Source organism: Oxyura jamaicensis, chromosome 8, assembly GCF_011077185.1.
Source record: "Oxyura jamaicensis isolate SHBP4307 breed ruddy duck chromosome 8, BPBGC_Ojam_1.0, whole genome shotgun sequence".
Classification (NCBI taxonomy): Eukaryota; Metazoa; Chordata; class Aves; order Anseriformes; family Anatidae; genus Oxyura; species Oxyura jamaicensis.
This window is the reverse complement of record NC_048900.1, coordinates 22,174,928-22,193,202: the sequence shown is the minus strand read 5'-3', so window position 1 is coordinate 22,193,202 and position 18,275 is coordinate 22,174,928. Positions and strand designations below refer to the sequence as shown.

The 18,275-nt window shown below is 55.0% G+C and overlaps 1 protein-coding gene across 1 annotated transcript; it reads right to left on the bottom strand.

The window, feature by feature from the left end:
• Nucleotides 1-297: 297 nt before the first annotated feature.
• LOC118170961 (flocculation protein FLO11-like) lies at nt 298-13,654 on the bottom strand. Its single transcript, XM_035333612.1, has 5 exons — nt 13,538-13,654; nt 4,577-5,044; nt 3,487-3,813; nt 3,156-3,322; nt 298-2,504 (listed from the first exon to the last, which is right to left on the bottom strand). Exons 1-5 carry the CDS (start codon nt 13,602-13,604, stop codon nt 2,460-2,462), a joined length of 1,074 nt encoding a protein of 357 aa, XP_035189503.1. The 5' UTR covers nt 13,605-13,654; the 3' UTR covers nt 298-2,459.
• Between the last annotated feature and the right edge of the window lie 4,621 nt (nt 13,655-18,275).

The following is an 18,275-nucleotide window of genomic DNA, read 5'->3' as shown; positions in this document are numbered from 1 at the left end:
GGGCTCAGACAGCTAGGAAGCTAAACAAGAAATATGCTCATTTCAGTTTGCTTTGATTTCTGTACTATGGAAAGCAGCATGACAGATGATGCTACTTAGGCTTGGATTAGACTGGCTTTGAAAATATTTCTGTAAATAGAGTTTGGGGTTGTAGTTGACAACAGATGACAATAAGGGTAGCTTCAGTTAGAGGCAAGGGATAGTCTAAAAGTGCGTATGTTAGATTATTTGGTCTAGTGTGTCTCTCTAAAACAGATTATATCTAATTTGACCAGATGAAAATAAGAGAACCAGGGGCACCTTTGGCATTTGTAACTTTATTGCAGAAAAAAAAATCCACTATAAACATATTTTACAAAGAAAGTTGCACTTTGGTGTTGGGCGAGTTTTCTTCCTCACCCCTTTCCCCTGCACAGCAACGTGTGGGAAGCCAGAACAGCCAGCCCCTGCCCTTTTGGTTTTGTGCAGAGACACCTTCCAGCTATGCCAGCCTGCACCAGTTCCAGCCAGGATGGAGTTCTGTTTTCCACCACTAACTTGCCTCTCTTTGTGCGAAAAACCAGTAGCACCCTGCCCTCCGGCAGGGGAAACAAGTCTGTAGCTAGGGAGATTGCTCTGTGCAGACAATGCTTGATACAAAAGCTTTGGAGCTGTGACAATTGCCCTTTAGTTTTCATGCAATAATAGTAGGGAGAGAACCAACCGTTCTTCCCCATTGTACTGGGCATCCTTACAATAAACAGATGCAAGGCCAAAGCCAACAGCTGAATCTGAACTGCACTGCAGCCACTTGTCAGCCACTTCGGAAGTACCGCAGGAAGGAGGAACTGCTGCTTTACCCAGTTCATCTATTTGGCCCAGACCAGTTCTGCTCCACCTTTGGGCCTTGTAGATAATTAGAGCCTTGCTGATGGGAAAAATTTCCCTTTCCCTGCTAAGAAAAGCAATAACAGAACCGGAAAAAAAATAGGTACTTTTGTTTGTGAGTCTATCCGTCCTTCGTGGGGTCCACGTGTTGCTACTGAAAGGAGAGGAGAGACAGAGGCTTCTAAGAGCAACGTGGTAGAGAACTTCTAGCCCTTGCTGTATCCCGAGGGAACAACTGCCTTAGTCAAAAATCAAACACTCTAGAGAAGGCATGTGTTTCTCTTTACCTGCAGTCAAATGTGAATTAAAAAACAGGAGCAGGTACTAATTACATGAATACTTCTGTGTCATGCACTATCCAGTCTTTCTGAAGTGAGGGCATCTGAAGATCCTGACTTGCACTCAGAGGCTCTGGGCCCTGGGTTTCCTTGAAGGACCTTAAAAGCCTTGCAGTTTACAGCAGTGACATTTTGAGGCAAAAATACAGAATCTAACCAGCCTAACATCTAGAAAGGGAAGGGGAAGAAGGCACCTACATCCAGCATATGTCCTCATGACACTAACTGGCTCAAAAAAAACAACATTAAAAGGTAAAGGAGCTTTGGCCTTGCACTGACAGAGGAGGGACAGTGCAGAGCTGGATTTGTACAACAATTTTCAGAAACCAGATGCTAGCAGCAAAATGGCAGGTACCTGAGGAAAGGCACGTGTCAATCCAGACAGGAAAGTGGACTAAAGCACTTATGGAGCCTGAGCAAGGAGTTATGCATATGCTAAAAGTGTCAAGTACGGGAGACCCAGCTTCCTAAGTTTGGTGAGGCCAAATTAGTGTGTCTAGTTGGCAACAGACTGGGTTCTGTCAAGCCCTGTTGAGCTAAAATCGTGCTCATTTCCTTCCAGCAACTTTAAAGCAACATAGGTAGCGAGGGTGCTTCTCTAGTGGCCACACAACTGTTTTCCCTTGAAGAGAAAAGGCATGCATGTCGGAAGGAAGCAGAGCAGTCTGTCACCCTCCCAGCAGGTGTTTCAGGATGTGCAGTGTCAAGCCCAGGACTAAAGCTGAAACAGGAGCAAAAAAAAAGTGCAAGGAAAAAAAAATACTTAAAAACACGGAACAAGAGGGAGCCTAAGATAACTGATCTTCTCATCCTTGGATCCCTCAGAAAACAGCAGTCTCCTTTGCTAGCACTTTGCTGACCCCATCAGTTTAACAGCTTTTGCATGGATCACTTGCCCATCTCCTTTGAAAGCAGCAGCTGCGAAGATGGACAGAAGAACTCCATGCAGAATGTGATGGTAAAAGTTGTCTTGGCTAATTGGTCACCCCATGAAAAGGAGGAGGCACCTCTTCAGGGCATCTTTTTGAGGAGAGCCTGGAGGAATAAGCCAGACCTGGGCTCTGATTCCCAACATAAAAACTTCAACATTGAACTATTTAAAAAATCTAAAACCAAAAGCCACCTGAAAAAAATATCTTTCAGTTGTGTGCAAGTCAGAGCCCCCTCATTTGTCAGCAGATTGTCTGGGACCAAGTCCTCAAGGCCTTCTCCTCTGGGAAGTTCAGCCTGCCAGGCGGAGGACAGCCTGGGTGCCTAGTAGCTGTAGAGTGAGAGGGGAGTGTCCTCCATCATGTCATCCTGGAAGCAGAGAAAAGCGTGTTTTAACATGCCCAAACAGCCCCAGCCCCATCCACACTGTCACAGCAGGGCCATTTGCCCAGCCATCAGCACAAATATTGTCCCTGTGCAGTTCCCGGATCTTTGGACAGTCACTCTTCCCTTTTAATGAAGCTCTGGGAGAGAAGAGGTGCATGCAGGCAGAGGATGTGGAAAACCCTGGCTGTGGAGAACTCCACTCAGGTTATGACAGCATCAGCTTGCTTGCTAGCTGCAGGACTGCAGCAGTAAACCTGTCCCTGGAGCAGAGCACAGAGCCTGCTTTGTCATAGTCACAAGGCAAATATATCAGAACACAGGAGAAGAGGCTAGGAAGGTGTTGTTTCAGGGGACGTTTGGATGGTGCTCCCCTTCGTCTCTCTGTTTAACCTCTTAGTGTTCCCCTGCAGAGTGAGGGGAAGGCAGATTGCTTCTTTAGCTGTCACCCTTGAGACTTGTCACCTCAAAGCAAACCCTGATGGGAAGGAGAGGGACCTAAGAGGGAGCAGGGGTTGTGATCCGTATTCTTTCCCCATATACCCCAAAACATTGCTAATATAGTAGAAGGGGAACTGCAAAGAAGACAAAGTACCAAGCCAGACCGTGTCCGGCTGTGCTGAAGGCATCGCTCACCATGGGGAGGTCCTGGAGGCGCCGGAACTCCATGCGGCTGTTGTGCTGGCGGTATCGCAGGAAGCCCACCAGGCCGAGGATGCCCACCATGACGATGAAGACGGAGATCACTGTGATTACCAAGGGATCGGCCCTCGTTGTATCAGCCAAAGGAGAACTAGGTAGCTCTGCAAGGACACCAAGGGAATGAGGCCAAAGGAAAGCCTTCACAGGCTGGAGTAGCAAAGCCCTCTCTTTTCTAGTTCTGCTCAGTGTGACTGAGAGGAAATCTGAGGTACGCCCAACCCTCTGCCATGTTTTGTGAGAGCAGGGACAAAAGCAGAGCATTTACCTGGGTTTTCGTCATCACCAACATCCAACACAGAGGCTTTCTCATGCATGGGCTCTAACGGGTGCCCCAGTGTAGATGTGCTGGTGGGGCTGGTGGCTACGCTCGTGGCGGAGCTGGTCACAGGGGGTCTCGCTGTAATGGCACTGGAGGCAGTAGTAGAGGATGTGCTCCCTACAGTGGAGACGGGAGCAGAGGAGGTTCTGGGCTCCACGGTGCTCACCTCTGTGGCACCCACAGGACTTGTTGCTGGCCTGGTTTCAGACCTTGCCTCTGTGGGCCCCACGGTCTGTCTGTCTGAAGGCCCCAGCTGAGAGCTGTTGGTGGTTGCTGCAATATAGGGAAAAACAAAATAGGGACAAATGACAATTTCAAAGGATAGAGTGCAAAATAGAAGCAAGGCTGTAAAGAAGGTGGATGGGGACTACAGGAAAAGCAGCTTTCTGATAACCCTTCAGAAAACAAGCAAACACAGAGTGCAGACACAGCAGAGCCACACTGCGGGGCACAGTGCTAGAAAGTTCTCTTGGTTTTCCTATGTGCCAGCCTGCAATGTCAGCCAGCCTCAGCTGGCCCCGCTAGTCCTGTCTTCTGTGGACAAAGGAGAAGTAGGGGAACCTCAAATAGCTCTGCACAGAGCTGGAGATCACCCCAGAGCAAGAAACTGGGAAATGTCTCTCATCCCTTCTTATGGGGAGCACAAAGGGGCTGCCCAGCAGCTCGGTAGCTGCATCCCCTGAGGCTGTGTCACAGAGCAGCGGGACCCTGTGACACAACCAGGGCGAAGAATACCCTTGTGCACAAACACCATGCAGATCCATGGTCAATCGATATGTGCCACGCATCGTGGGGGGTGACAACCCCGAAGTGGCTGGGAATGGGATCCCAGCCCCTCAGAGCCAATCCCCCCGCTGCCCAGAGATATCTGAATTTAAAGTAGGGGTTCCCACGATAGCCCAGGGAGGGTGGGCTGATGCTTGTGCCTGTCCGCCTCCAAGCCTTGTGTTAGGGGAGGCAGTAGGAAGGCTCCTGCCAGCCCTCCAGCCCAGCTGAGGAGCACTGCTGAAGTACGTTAGGAAAGGCAAACCCTCACCGAGCATGCTGTTCAGAGGAGTCGTTGGGGTTGCACTGTTGGCATCATCCATTTCTTCGGTTGTGCTGAAAGGCTCCGTCACTTCATGGTCAGGCTGATTTTCTTCCGGAGTACTGGCTGTCGGGGCAGGGGAGGAGATGTCAGTGCTGCTGTTATCGGGTGAGCTCACGTTGTGGTGCTCCTGGTGTGTAACTGGGACGTCTGCGGGGCTGGCAGTAGTGGAAGCCTGCAGTCTCTCTGCCTCAGTGCCTGCCACGGTGGTGGCAGAGATGGAGGCATCTTCCACCTCCACACTGTGGGCTCCACTGACATTGAACGTTGCAGCAGTCACGTTTATCCCCAAGCTTCTCTCTGGAACAGCGGTAGTGTCTGGACTGAGGTCAGAGGTTTCCCTGAGCTGATGGGAGGTTGGCGTGGTGCTAAGAAAAGGTGCTGTCACCGAGGTCTCTGTTGCCTTCCCTCCTTCTCCTAGGGAAGAGAGTTAAGAAATGCTGAGAAGTTTTACAGAGATCCCACACTGAAAGAAGAAATGGAGGGGGAAGCCAGGGACTGAATCTTTCCATCTTGTTAACTCCAAATCCAGCACAGATTTGTACCTGGGGAAGGGGTTCAAAGAGCCTCTCTGCCCTCCTGGCCTCCCTGCTCCAGGGAACCTGTCTCTACCCTCCTCCCTCTCCATCCTGTATTCCTGCTCTGTGGGGTCACCATCTCCACCCCTTCTGCCCCGGAGCACCTTTTGAACCTTTTTAGAGGATTTGATTGAGAAAGTAAAGACGAGTCAGAAGTGGTGTAGAAAAAATACAAGTGGGGAGAGTGGAAGCAGATCCTCTATCTCCTCTTATGAGAGGAATTGTAGAAAACTGGTATTTAAAAAGTTTGCGTCTGGCAAGGGTAAAGCTTATATTACTAGTCATCTGAGTAGTAAGTAGTGTGGGCTTGCTGTTGGAGGGAAGGGTAAAATGTGTGGCTAAAGAGTACTACAGAGCTGGTGGTGTGCTGTGGGAGCTGTCTTCACAAGCTATTTATGAACACATCATCACCATAAAGTGTGACAGTGTTCTGCTGTCACAGGCCTGGGGAGCTGCTCGGCCTCCCCCTACAGCAGGCAGGGACCCCCTCGCTGGATCCCCAGCCACCAGACGGTGTGACAGCACGCGGGAGGAGGGAAGCCACAAAGCTCTTACACTGCCGTTCACAAACATGGAGCCTGTGAGGGTTTTTGAGGCATGTAAACAGGAAAAAAAAAACAACAACAAGCAAAAAAAAAAAAAAAAAACAGAAATATATTCACATCAGGATGGACTTTCCAGACCATTTAAGAACATCGCATGGCCAATATTTTCACTATTTCTGTCCCATGTTTCTACCTAAGCCGCTGAGGCATGATGAGCCAACTGCAGAAAAACATAAAGGTACTGAAGGAAATCCATCTTTGTGCCCACGCTCTCCATAGCGGAGAAGCATCCGAGGCAGATGCTGTAACCAAGAGACGTTCACCCACCGACAAAGCAGCCCACTCTAGTACAAAGGCCTGGCGAAAACCTCGGCAGTTTTTAAAAGCTCTTCAGGACGGACACAGTTATCAGAGCTCTTCTCCAGCTACAGCACTTAACAGCCCCTAAAAAAAGACACAATGCATCTCAAGAGAGAGAGGCTTTCGCAGTACCCCAACCAGCTGGAGAATTCAAAACCTAGGAGCAGCCTGACAGAGCTGCGCTACCCCGGCCCGGGCCCCAGTCCCATGAGGGCTCTTGCAGGGGAAGCACGAGCAGCTCGGCCCCGCTCGGTACATTCGGAGAACAGGCTCTCGAGAGGAGCCCCAGTTGGGGCAACTAAAACATGAAGGCCCAAGGTGTAAGTGATGCTCCCTTTGGTGTTGCCTGTTGGCCATGGCCAGCCAGAACATGCTTCTAAACAAAGCAAGCTGCTCTCTGAAATGGAGCTAAGACATAGGATATAGTAACACCCGGAAAGAAAAGAGCTGGGATAACAGCTCCTCATGTGACAATTTCCAGCCCAAAAGCCAGCATTGCTTATTCAGTGAGATGCCAACTAGGCGAGATCCCAGCGGCTCCAGAGCCCAGGCTGGGCAGCGCTGAAGGTCCTCGGCCGGGCAGAGGCAGATGCTCGGTAAACACGCGGCTACCTGCTCCCGCGTGGCGAGGCGCACACAGAGCTGTGCTGTTGCTGCGGGGTAAACAGGAAAGGCGGTGGCCAGGTGCCCGGCCAGCAGCGAGCCTGGCTACGTGCTGCTTTGAATCACTGGCCTGTGCCCGGGCCAGCCTCCCACGGGGTGGCAAGCTGCAATTGGGGTCACGCAGAGGGAAGACGTGGGGAGAGCTGTCTTGCACAAGAGCAAGCGACTCTGAAATGGCTGTGCTGCTTTTCTGGCTTGGAAAGGAAAAGCAGGGGGAAGGAGGATGAGTCTGGGCCCTGTACAGGAGCTGGCATCCCTGCCGGGAGCTAATGCAGGACAAGAGGGTTTGTGGGGCCAAGCAGCTCCCGTCATCCTGCTAACAACACTGGTCCTGCTGTACACACAGCTCCCTGCTGTCTGCAACAAGGAATGCTGGTGGGAAGAATATTTCCCTAAACTCTTCTCCATGAGGAGCCACACAGCTCCTTCTCACAAAATTGCCCTGTGACTGCGACTGTCAGGGAAGTGGTGCCCAGGAGCACAGGCTGCTCCAGCCACGCATCCGACGGGAACGTAGCAGGACCATTTCAGGAAGGTTTGTGCTACAGCATGCCCCGTCAGGCTGCTGATATAACACAACAGGATGTAAAACCCAGTTTTCAAAGAATTGCAGGAGAGATGTTAAAATTGGTAGGCATGGAATAGCAAGGGGAACAGCTTGGGCAGCAGGGGTGCCCTCGGGGGCCTTTGAGCACCGCAGGAGTTGATGGCACCTGGATTAGCCAAGCCCAGCACAAATCAGCACACCGGTTCAGGAAACAAAGGAAAACCTGAAAAAAAAAGGAGAGTCTAAACCAAGCTAACACAAAAACTCAAGCCATTAGGAGATGATGGTGAGAAGATAGTGAACAAAGCAAGAGCCTTAAGATGGACAAAAGACAGTGAGTAAATCCTGGTCATTCAGGGACAGACAGACAAAAGATCACCGTCACTGTCTATCAGCTTCTAAGAGTAAGGGCACATCCAAAGCCAGCACAAGCCACCAAGCCAAGCACCAGGAGAAGTACCCGTTACCTGCAATTTGGGGCTTGTCAGCATGTGGATGCTAAAGAACACAAGCACCAGTGAGTTTTTCTTCAGTTTTGTTTTAAATTAAAAATACCCCTCCGGGGTTTTGCATTAAGATTTGCAACATTGTTGGTTTGATGGCACAGCTTTGATTCCCCCAGTTTTATCATGGAAACAAGCACCAAATACATCCCACTCCCACCCAGCTCGGTGCAAAGCGTGCAGTGCAGCAGGGCAGAGCACGGCTCTGCTGCGAAGCCACAGAGGCTGGCGTTGGATGAGACCCAGAAAACTCCACGCCAGCTGTGATCCTCCAGGTTCCAACCACTGCTTTGCTCTGGATCCTCGGTGCCCTCTAATTCTGAAAATCCCCAGCTCCAGCAGCGTGGCTGCTGCGCCAGTCACTAAGTGATGATGATTTCAGATGTTTATTAGCTACTTACAGGGATGCAGGTCAGAGCTCGTTACTCTGGCATCTTCCTGGAGGAGCTCTGCTTCCTGCACCAGATGCCAGGGAGGCTGCGGCTGCATTGCCTACAGCATCGTCCTCATCACCTCCTGCGGACGGAACCAGGCCCTTCTCTCAGATGGGAAGGGATTAGTACAGACACTTCACCCTCCCTGGGATCCTCCAAGGCACCACAGTTGCAGCACACCAAGACAGCTGGTGAAGGCGCAGTCACCCTCGGATCATAACGAAGCAAAAACAGCCGGACTGCGAGTGAAGAAGCCAGACCAGCTGCACGAGCTCCGATAATAACAGCATCTCTGTTTCCCTGATGGGGAACCACAGGGAGGTTTGCTTCAATTATGCTGCAGTTCCTGCTAACACAGAGCTGGCTGGCTGTCCTGCCCCGGGGTCTGTGCTCACCACCAGGCTCAGTGTGCTTGGTGAGAACCAGCGGTCTCAGACCACATCGGGGCAGGGCTGGTGGAAATGGAGCGGCAGCTCCCATCAGATAGTGCTGACTGCAGTGACCTCTGTCTGGGAACCGAGAGGGGCAAAGGAAGAGGGAGGCCCTGAGGGAGGAGGGTTGCAGCCAGCCAAAAAGCCCCCATCTTGGAGAGGGGTGGGAAATGCTCCCTACTTTGAAAGAGAAGGGAGGGCTCCGAGCATCAGCCCATGGCTCCAGCCCCTCTCCAGGGCCGCACGACAACACTGACAGACCTCCGCACATCAGCCGTGCTCCCACCAGCTCTGCAGCAGACGTGGTATAAATATGCCAGAGTGAAGGAAGCCAGCTCTGCAGGAGACGGGGCTGTTCCTGCTTTGCACTCCCTGCCTGAGCTTCGGGGCTGGGGCCAAGCGAGGGGCTGAGGAAGGTTTGTACCAGCATGTACAACCAGGACAGGGCACCGCTGGTCTCAGGGCAGCCACGCAGAGCAGGATGTCTCCTCCGTCCAGCCAGGTCTCACCTCTGCCACGGCAGCCACCCCATCCTGTATTTGTTTCTTGGAATAAAAAAGGGCAGTAACACAGAGCAGGGACCACAGCTGGAGCAGCCTGTGGACAAGCACATCCACAAACCTGTCCCAGTCCCAGAGGTGTCTTCTGCACCCTCCTCTCAGCCAGAAATAGCAGCCTGAGCTCCCCAAGGGTTAACATAAATCCAGCTCCAGTTCACAGGTTTTACCACCATTTCTAAAATCCCTCTTAGAGCGAGCCTAGGATGCGATGTAGGAGTCACGTAGGGTAAGGAAGCCAGGGGCAGGCTGGCTGCAGGGGCTCGAGAGGGCAGAGCACCAGTGTGCAGCCCGCAGTCACCGCTGGAACGGGCCCACGGAGACCCAGACAAGCTGAGCCCAAAGACAAGAAATGCTTCCACCCAGAATTTCAGAAAAAGTGCCGATCGGAGCAGGGCTCCCTGGTGCTGATGTGTCTATCCCCCCACGCAGGCTGTCACTGTCTGCGGATGGCACTCACTTGAATCAGCTTCCTATGGAATGACTGTCAAACCACTACTCTGATTCATAGAGAAGGCACCCAAAACCTTCCAAAATGCTATTTTTGTGCACTAACTGAATCCAGTTTCCATTTAAGTGTAGCAGCTCCGGTCACAAACAATATAGTAAAATGCAAAATTAATATTTAAAAAGTAACAGCCTAAGCTGTAACCTGTATGTATTTAAGCAATCATATCCTCTTGCTTAGCAAAGTACTCCATTAAGCGCAGGAATTATCTTTTGTTGCCAGTTATTACATCTTGATGGTTACCAACCAACGGTAATTAAACAACCTCTTCAAGGAGAAGGAGCTTAAGTATAAATGCATATAAAGCCATGTAAGTGGGATTTAAAACCAAGGCTCTTAATTTCATTTAAAAGCAGAACTGGAGTGTCTGCCGATCAGATAGCAGCCCAGCCTGCCCTCAGAGCCCAGAATTACGGAACCCAGGTGGCGGAGGTGGCAGGAGCCCTTCGGGTGAGTGCTGGATGCACCCAGGGATGCCGCAGAGCAAACACCCTCCCCATGGCAACACGAGGCTCACGGACACAGACCCGGGGCAAAGGGCAGCTGCTTTGTACCCTCGGTCCCAGCTTGATCCGTCGCAGGACCTTGGTGGAGGTGGGATGCCACCAGGCTGAATTTGCAGCAGGTTCCAGCAGGATCCCTACTAGGGCTGAAGCCAGGACTGTTCCTGTCTGTGCCGCAGCAGAGAGGGGCCAAACTGGCTCTGGGTGCCCCAGGGAGTTCAGGCATGGGGGTGCTGGGACAGATCTGTCCTTGCAGCCCACTTGGGGACCACAGAAGCGCCCTTGCATACAAGTTAATTTACACCACTCATGGGGCCTCTGCGAGCTGAGCCGTGCCGTGCCCTGTTGCGCAGGCAGCAGAACCGAGGGAGCTGAGCTTGAGGTGCCGGGCGCCCAGCGCGGCTCTGGAAGCTGGCCAGGCCAGGCACGTTGCAAAACGAGGGCTGTGGTGTAAGGGACAGGAATAGAAACCAGGTCTCCTGACCGAGAAGCTCCTTCCAGCCCGATAGGCAGATGGCCTCGAGCTGAGCACGAGACGGGGCTCAGATTAGATACAGGGTGCTGAGCGAGTGCAGCACCGGGGAAGGACAGCTCAGCGCCCAACCTGCCTGGGCAGGCAGGAGGGTGCTTCCCCAGGGCATCTGCAGATGCCGGGCCTGAGGTGTGAGCCCCTGGGGAGCAAGAAGTGGAGGGAGGAGCGTGGTGGTGCTACTGCCTCATTTGGTGTCACTGCGTTTGGGATGGGGGCACCGGACCCCGGTGGCACAGCAGAGATGGGCAGAGGGAGAGCTGCGAGAGCAGAGATGAGCAGACCTGGGAACAGCGACAAAAATGCCAAGCGCGAGTTCTTCAGTACCAGGAAAAGCCAAAAAAACCCACGGCACAGACATGCCCAGGGCATGCAGCAGTGCCGGAGCCTGTGCTGGGGAGGTGCAAGTCGTGGCTTTGCTTGGCCACCACCATCTCCCCAGCCGGTTATTTTCCACTGGCCGCATGCAGCTACAAAGCACCCTGCTTGGCAGGAAGGTGCCCGGGAGGCTCCCACGCCGGTTGCTCTGTACCCGAGGACTGAGCTGTGAAGATGCCTTTGCTCATTACTGCTGGGAGCACAGCTGGCACCCAATGCCTGCCCTCGTCTGCAGACCCCAATAAACGCAGCAACAGCAGGGAGATCTGGCATCAGCCAGCCCCAGCCCTGATTACTTCAGGAGCCACAGCTGCAGTGGAGGAAGCACTCATGTCATTAGGAGAAAATTAATTAGCCAGTTGCCTTAATAGCAGCCCCATGTCAGCAGGGAGCCTAGACAGCGTGGTATGAGCTGGGGGACAGCCTGCAGGGCCCCAGACCTTATGAGAGCTGCCCTGCAGAGCGCAGCATGGCAGCCCCATGGAAACCCCAGCAGTGACCGTGTCTGTCCTTCGACTCTTCCCGGCTCCCCTTGGTGTGGAGGGATGGGGCCAAGGGAGCTGAAGGGGGTGAGTGCTTCAAGCACGTGCTGTCAGGGTTCTGATAGATGGGGAGGAGAGAGCGCGTGTGTATGTGGCACCCACGGCACGTCTGCAGGGCACACTGTGTGCATGCATGACCCCCGGCACCCACAAGTGGGGCTCCCTCCTTGTGCTGCCTGTAGCCCTGCTCTGTCCCCTCTGCTTGCGAGGCAGCTCGGTATGGAGAGGGGAGGCAGCAAAATGCCCAGCCCAAAACTACGCCAGGGGGGTTATTTTTAAGGCTAATGGTGCTGGAGGAAGTGGATTTCCGCAGGCAGCGAAGAAAGGCTGCATTGAGAGCCGGGGTGGGCAGAGCATGGGGACACAGCAGCACCAGCCCCCGTCTGGCCCCACGGCAAAAGCAGCCGGGGGGGGGGCAGAGAGGATCGGCAGCGGGAGCAGGGCAGAGACCCAGTGGAGTGCTGGGACAAGCCTGGTTTGGGGCAGGTTTGTGGGGTGGCTGTTGGCTTTGGGGCCAACCTCAGGGTGACCCCTTTCCACCATCACTGTCCTGTTGGGATTCTCTGCTGTCTCGTTAAGGACTGAGCTTGCCATGTGGTTTTTGTTATTGGTGGCAGCTCTTCCGTGCCATCCATTTCACAAAATATTTGCTCTCCCAACTTATGGCTGGGACTAGCTCGTAGATCCAAAAGCTGCGAGGATGAGGGCCAGGCCGGCCGCATAGGTGCCATTTCCTGAGGCCACAAAGGGACACTGGGACCGGGACGTCAGGCACGAAACAACCCAGGAAACATCAGCGCAATGTTAATTCTGGCAGCGCTTTGAGTCTTGGACGTTGCAACAAGAGGGCTCCTACGAGCCAGCAGAGGAAGGCAGCTCCCTGGGGTACCCCAGCGTGTGAGATGGGGCCAGCTCAAGCAGCAGCAGCAGCCCCGAGCTCCTCCACTGCTACACCCTGTAATGGCACAGCCACCCTCACACGGGCAGCACGGCGTTACCCAGGGCTTTGCCAACATAATGGGGTCTGGTTTGGGACCGCTTCACCGTGCTCAGCCTCAAACCCAGACAAACCGCATCCGGGGCGCGAAACCTCAGCCTGAGCTCCTGCTCAAAACCTCAGCTGCTCCCAGTGCCGGGCACCCAGCCGGCTGGTTATTAGAGGCAAAAAACCCGGGGGGGGGGAAAAAAAAAAAAAAAAAAAAAAAGCGGACCCTTCGTCCCCAAGTGCTGCCCTTTGCCGCGCTGTGACCCGATCGGGGTCTGACTGAGCTTTTCTTTTTCCTTTTCTCTTAGCAGCAAAGCACAGGGACCACGTCTGCTCGCCGCCGAGGCGCCCCCCCCCCGCGCTTTGTCACTGCCACGGCCAGGGGGATGGCGACGGCTCCTGCCCCGCCGCGTGGCCGCCAGCGCGACGCTGCGAGCCCACGTGGGGACGGGGCTGGGGGGGGGCTGGGGGGGGGCTAGGGCTACCGGGGGACTCCTCGGGCTACCGGCGGGGCTCCCCTCATGCGGCTCCGGGGATCGCCGCCACCTCCTCTCCCGCTTTGTCCCCGGTCCCCTCGGTGGCAGCTCCGAGGCTCGGGCCGGGGACCGGAGCTCGGCTCCTCGGGGCGACCCCTCCGGAGACCCCCTCCTCGCCCCCCAGTGCCCGGGCTTTGCCCAAATTTCGGGGCGCACCCCGCGGGGTCCCGCCTGCGAGCTGCGGAGCCCCCAGCCCCGACGGCGCCCCCCAACACCCCCGGTGCTGCGAGCCCGGCGGGACCCCCTCATCCTCCCCCTTTATTTCTCCCTCCATCCCGGTGCCCTCCCGGGCCGGTGGCCGCCCCCGGTACCTGGCAGGGCGCAGAGCAGGCAGCAGGCGGCGGCGAGGCGGAGCAGGGCGCCCCGCGTCCCCTCCATGCTGGGCCGAGCCGCGCTGCCTCCGCCGGCGGCACCGGGGCGGGAGCGGGGCGGGACCGGCGGCGGGGCCGGGGCCGGGGCGGGGCGGGCCGGTAAGTGGGGCGGCCCCGGTCAGGGGTGTGCGGGGAGGGGGGATGCTGGCACCTACCCCATGGCCGGACCGGCCCCGTTTGGGTCCTGGCACCCCCGCTCCCGGGCATCCCCTGCCTTGTCCCGTGTTCCCCGCCCCGGTCCGGTCCCTCCTGTGCATCCCCCATTCTCGTCCCGCATTCTCGTCCCCCATTCTCGTCCCGCATCCCCTCTGGTACCCCGGGGTGAGCCCAGCACCCCTGCTTATGCCCCGTACATTGGTGATGGCCAAGCTCAGCAGGCAGCATCCCCCTGGGGTCCCTGTGCCACTTTGGGGTGCCTGGGCTGGGAGTGGGGTGTTCCAGGTGCCCCTGGATGCTGTCCTGGGTGGGCAGTGGGGGTGCCACGACTGGTTCCTCAGGGCATCCCACAGCCCTGTCCCACCTGGCCTCTTGGGGTCTGGCCAGCCCTGTCTGGGCACTGCAAAGGCCAGGCCCTTTCCCCAGATATATGCTGGGTGAAGGAAATCCCAGCGTGAGTGCAAACCCAGACAGCCGCTGGGTCAGCCCTTCCTTCCTTTGGAAAGTCTGACCGCTTTCGTCTGGTTGGCATTTCTGAAGAAGCAGCCCCTGTACAAAGCTGGCTGTGGCGAGGCACCCTGCAGCTGGGTCTGTTTTCTGGAAGGACCAAAAATCCCCCTGCAAATCCCTCGGCCACTCTGCTTCCCCTTCAGCCCAGCTGGTGCGAGTCCTCCCGTCCTGCCCGTCAGTGCCCACAGAAACTAGGAGGGAAGGTTTTGGGCTCCTCTGATTTTGGAAGGTTCCTCTTGGCCATGGCACGTTCCTTGCTGACCCTTTCTTGGGCTGCTTTGGCAGAGGGGGGGGCTTTGGGTCCCTTCCTCTACCTGGGTACCTGTGCCTGCAGCACCGTGGAGCAGAGGAGGAAGGTGGAAAGGGGTCATTTTGTTCCTGCAGAGGTCACCTTCCTTCTCCAACACGGCTTCTCAGTAGCTCTGCCTCCATTTGGGGAGCAGGTAGAAGAGAGCGGGGGCGATCTGACTGTGAGGGAGCAGAGCTGATCGCGGTCTTCTATGGGCTCTTTCAAAAAGCCCATGAAATTTTCCCCCCTTCTTGGAAATGTGTTTCTGCCTGCTTACTGCCACCCAAAGTAGACGCTCTGTTTTCTGGCATCCCGTTAAGGCAGAAGTAATGGGGCCTTTAGAAACTTCCCAGTCCTTAAGGGGAATTATTTTAAGCACATTTACAACATTTTGGAAAGTTGTAGGAGCCTTCTGCTGCCCGGCACCGGGCACCACCCAGCCCCGTGTGCGGGGCCGGGGCACCTCCTCTCCTCGTGGTGCGCACCCCGGGGACCTCGGTTGGATGCGACCCACGCACACGTCCAGCGCCCGCGTGCTTCTGACTCAGATCGCTTCTCTGGTCTCTCTCCGGAGACACCGAAGCTATATCTGTCTCAGCTGGCTTCTAGACAGCGGCTCTCAGTCGTCAAGGTTACGGGTCCCTCCGCTTTAATTAAGCGTGTGTATGTGGCACGGGGGATTTTCAACAGCTGGGTGGCAAGGGGAGCGCTGGGCTGACTGACGTTCCCCAAAGGGCTGGCGAGCAGCATGGTAAACCCGTGCAGATGAGCCCCCCTGCAGGCCAACGCTATTACTTTATCTGATCTCGGCTCTCCTCATTAGGGTTATGATTAACGCATTAATGAGACACCTTGGGCTCCCCATAGCAGGGATGGGGCGGCCGGGAGCGAGAGGAGCATCAGTGTCGGCGTGATGCTTTCCCCACCGCAGAGAGGGGAACAAAACGAGGGAGCACTTCGTAATGTCCTGCTGGAGCACTGCCGATTTCTCATGAATGGAGAGAAACGTTCCCCTTAGTGGGTGGCAGCCCCTGTGCCCACGTGGATCAGGCAGGGGCTGTGGTCCCAGTCCCCTGGGATGTTCTAAGGATCAAAAACACTCGTGGCAACCTGATCAGCACGTGGACCATCCAGATCTGAGTAGCAAAGAGAGCTGAGGACTTGGAATAATTCATGAATGAAGGTTTCACGCTCAAAACCCACAGTGCTGATTTCTGCCCGTCTCGCTCTCTTGCAGAGGCTTCATTTAGTTCCTGTCCTTTCGCTTCTGGCTGGTGGCCAAGGCAGGGAGCAGGCCAGGGATGGTACTGCTGATTATCTTCATTCAATAGGAAGAAGCGGGTAACAGAAAACATGTGAGTGCAAAATAGTGGGAGCAAAGGGGCTGGGGGAAGGAAAGGGCACGGGGAGGAGGAGGGGGGATGCTGGCCTGGGAGAGAGGCACCAGCTCACTGCTGGGGCTGGGTCTCTGCGGGGCACGGTTGATGTGCATCTTGTGCTGGCCTTGCAGAGCCCAGCAGGTCCTGCCCCATGCCACCTGGCAAACCTGCTTTTTTGGGGATGGTTGGGCATGATCGGCGTTGGGCTGGGGTAGAGGGACCAGAGCAGCAGCCCCAGAAAGGTGCTCCCTGCTACAGAAGCGCTGCGGGGCTGGGAGGGGCTGCTCCCAAAGGGAAACAACCCTTGAGGGAGGGGGTTTCAGCTCGCTGGGAGCTGACTGCCTGGTGCAGAAGAGAGAAGCCAAGGTGAGTCACTCCCGCTCTCCAAGCCTGAAACATTAAAACATTTTTTTTTTTTTATCAAAGGAAAATTAAATCTCATGAGTCAGAGAGGGAAAAAAAAATGTCAGAGCAGAAGATGCTGCTGGGTGACTCGCAGGCAGACAGGAAGAGCATTTGCTCAGCAGCCCAGGAGAGTACATCTCCTTTGCCACTCCTCCGCTGCACAGAGCGCTGCCATTCATCTATTTTTAATAACAGTGACACAGGCAGTGAACCTGACTTCAAGGCTGGGAGCTTGTCGTCCTTCCCCTGCGCATCTGTCCTGGCTCACCTCCTCTCCAAGGGCCCTGCGCTGCTCCACACCCTGGCAGAGAAAGAAGGGGAAAGCAAAATGGGTACAAAAAAAGTAGATAAGAGAGCAAAGCTCCAGAGCTAGAGAATTGTTTGGGCAGAGGAATGATAAACTGTGGGACTTTGCTGGCTTGGGGCTTGCTGAGCTCAGAGGCATCTCAGGGAGCTGAGCAGGGCTCTGGATGTGTGCAGGTCATGGAGCTCTGCAGGAAGCCCAGGTAGGGGAAACAAGGAGATGCCTGAGCCCGGGTGTCTGGGGGGGATGAGCTGAAGAGCTCTGCCCTGCCCTCAGTGCTTACCAGGCCTTTGTGGTCTCTTTGGGACCCCACCACAGAGCAACCTAAAATTTAAGCCTGTATTTTTGCAAGGTCTAAGGGGCTCTCCCAGGCGCAGGGTCAGCCCTGTCCCACCGCCCCATTGCTTGCATGTCCTTGTGGCTGTCCAGCTCAGTGCTGCTCCATAACCTCAGCACCACCGGCAGCTTGGCTGGAGCCCTGCTACAGCACTGCCACAGCGTGACGGGCCCTGAGAGCCAGCCAAGGCAGCAGATGGCCACAACAAGCAGGCTGGGAGGATAAGGCTGCGGCATCGGTCACAGCACGGCATCTGCCTAGCCAGGAATACCCATCTGTCCCCAAACGAGCTCTCTGTGGTTCCTCGTGCTGCTGTCAGCCCCTGTACCGGCTTGCTCAGCCTTGTGGAAGAGGAGTGGAGGATGCTCTTACAGGGGATGCTACAGTGCATGCTCCTTTGGGTATGAGGATGTGCTGGTTGTCTTGTCTGCACAGGTGGTGGGACAGCCTCACTGTACTCTTCTTTACCACACATTTAAAGCCTCGTGCAGAGGACAGCGTGCAAGAATCCCAACAGAGCCCTCCCTACAGCTGGGAGGACAGCCCCTACTGCACACTGCCCTGCTCGGAGTGGTGGGAAATGCCCTCTCGTCCATGAACAAGCCTCACCTTGGTCTGCAAAGGCCATCTGCAAGGCAGGCAGGGGTGGGAGGATGCTCTGGCAGGGCAGCCTGTTCAGATACTTTTTGAAATCTCAAGGGTTTGGTGTGTGACTGTGAGCCTACAGGGATCATTACTTACGGCTGTCGTATGAAATGTCCGCCTAGAACAGGGCAGGAAAAGGGACAGTGTTGACATTAGGCAAGGGGCAAATTCCAGGCAGTCCCTCTGGGACTCTCTCATCTGGCTCCCATGAAATGACTTCAGATTTATCCTTGTGTCTAAAGGGGATGTTTTTCCTTGAGGGGCTTCATCACATAAAATACTTAATGGGTTAAGTCACTAAAATGCCCGCTCTCATCACAGTGCTGTGAAGTTATCCACTACCTTGTTCTCCTGGGAAGGTGGAAAGGCAGTCCCCTTTGCTCGACACTTCTTTAATTTTGGCCCCAAAAAACATCCCTGCTGGGGACAACACCTGCTCTGCTGCCGTGGAAGCAAACTTATGTGGCTTCATTGCAGCATCTTTCTCCTTGGGAAGGAGAAACCTCCCAAACTTCTCTGCCTCCGGGGCATTTCGAAAGCCCAGTGGAAGGGAATTCCCCCTCCCGTGCTCTCATCCAATTCCGAAGGCTCTTTTTATTGCCACCCTGTGAGTGGCAGTAAAATCCTTGGCTGTTCGTTTGCCAAACCGGTTA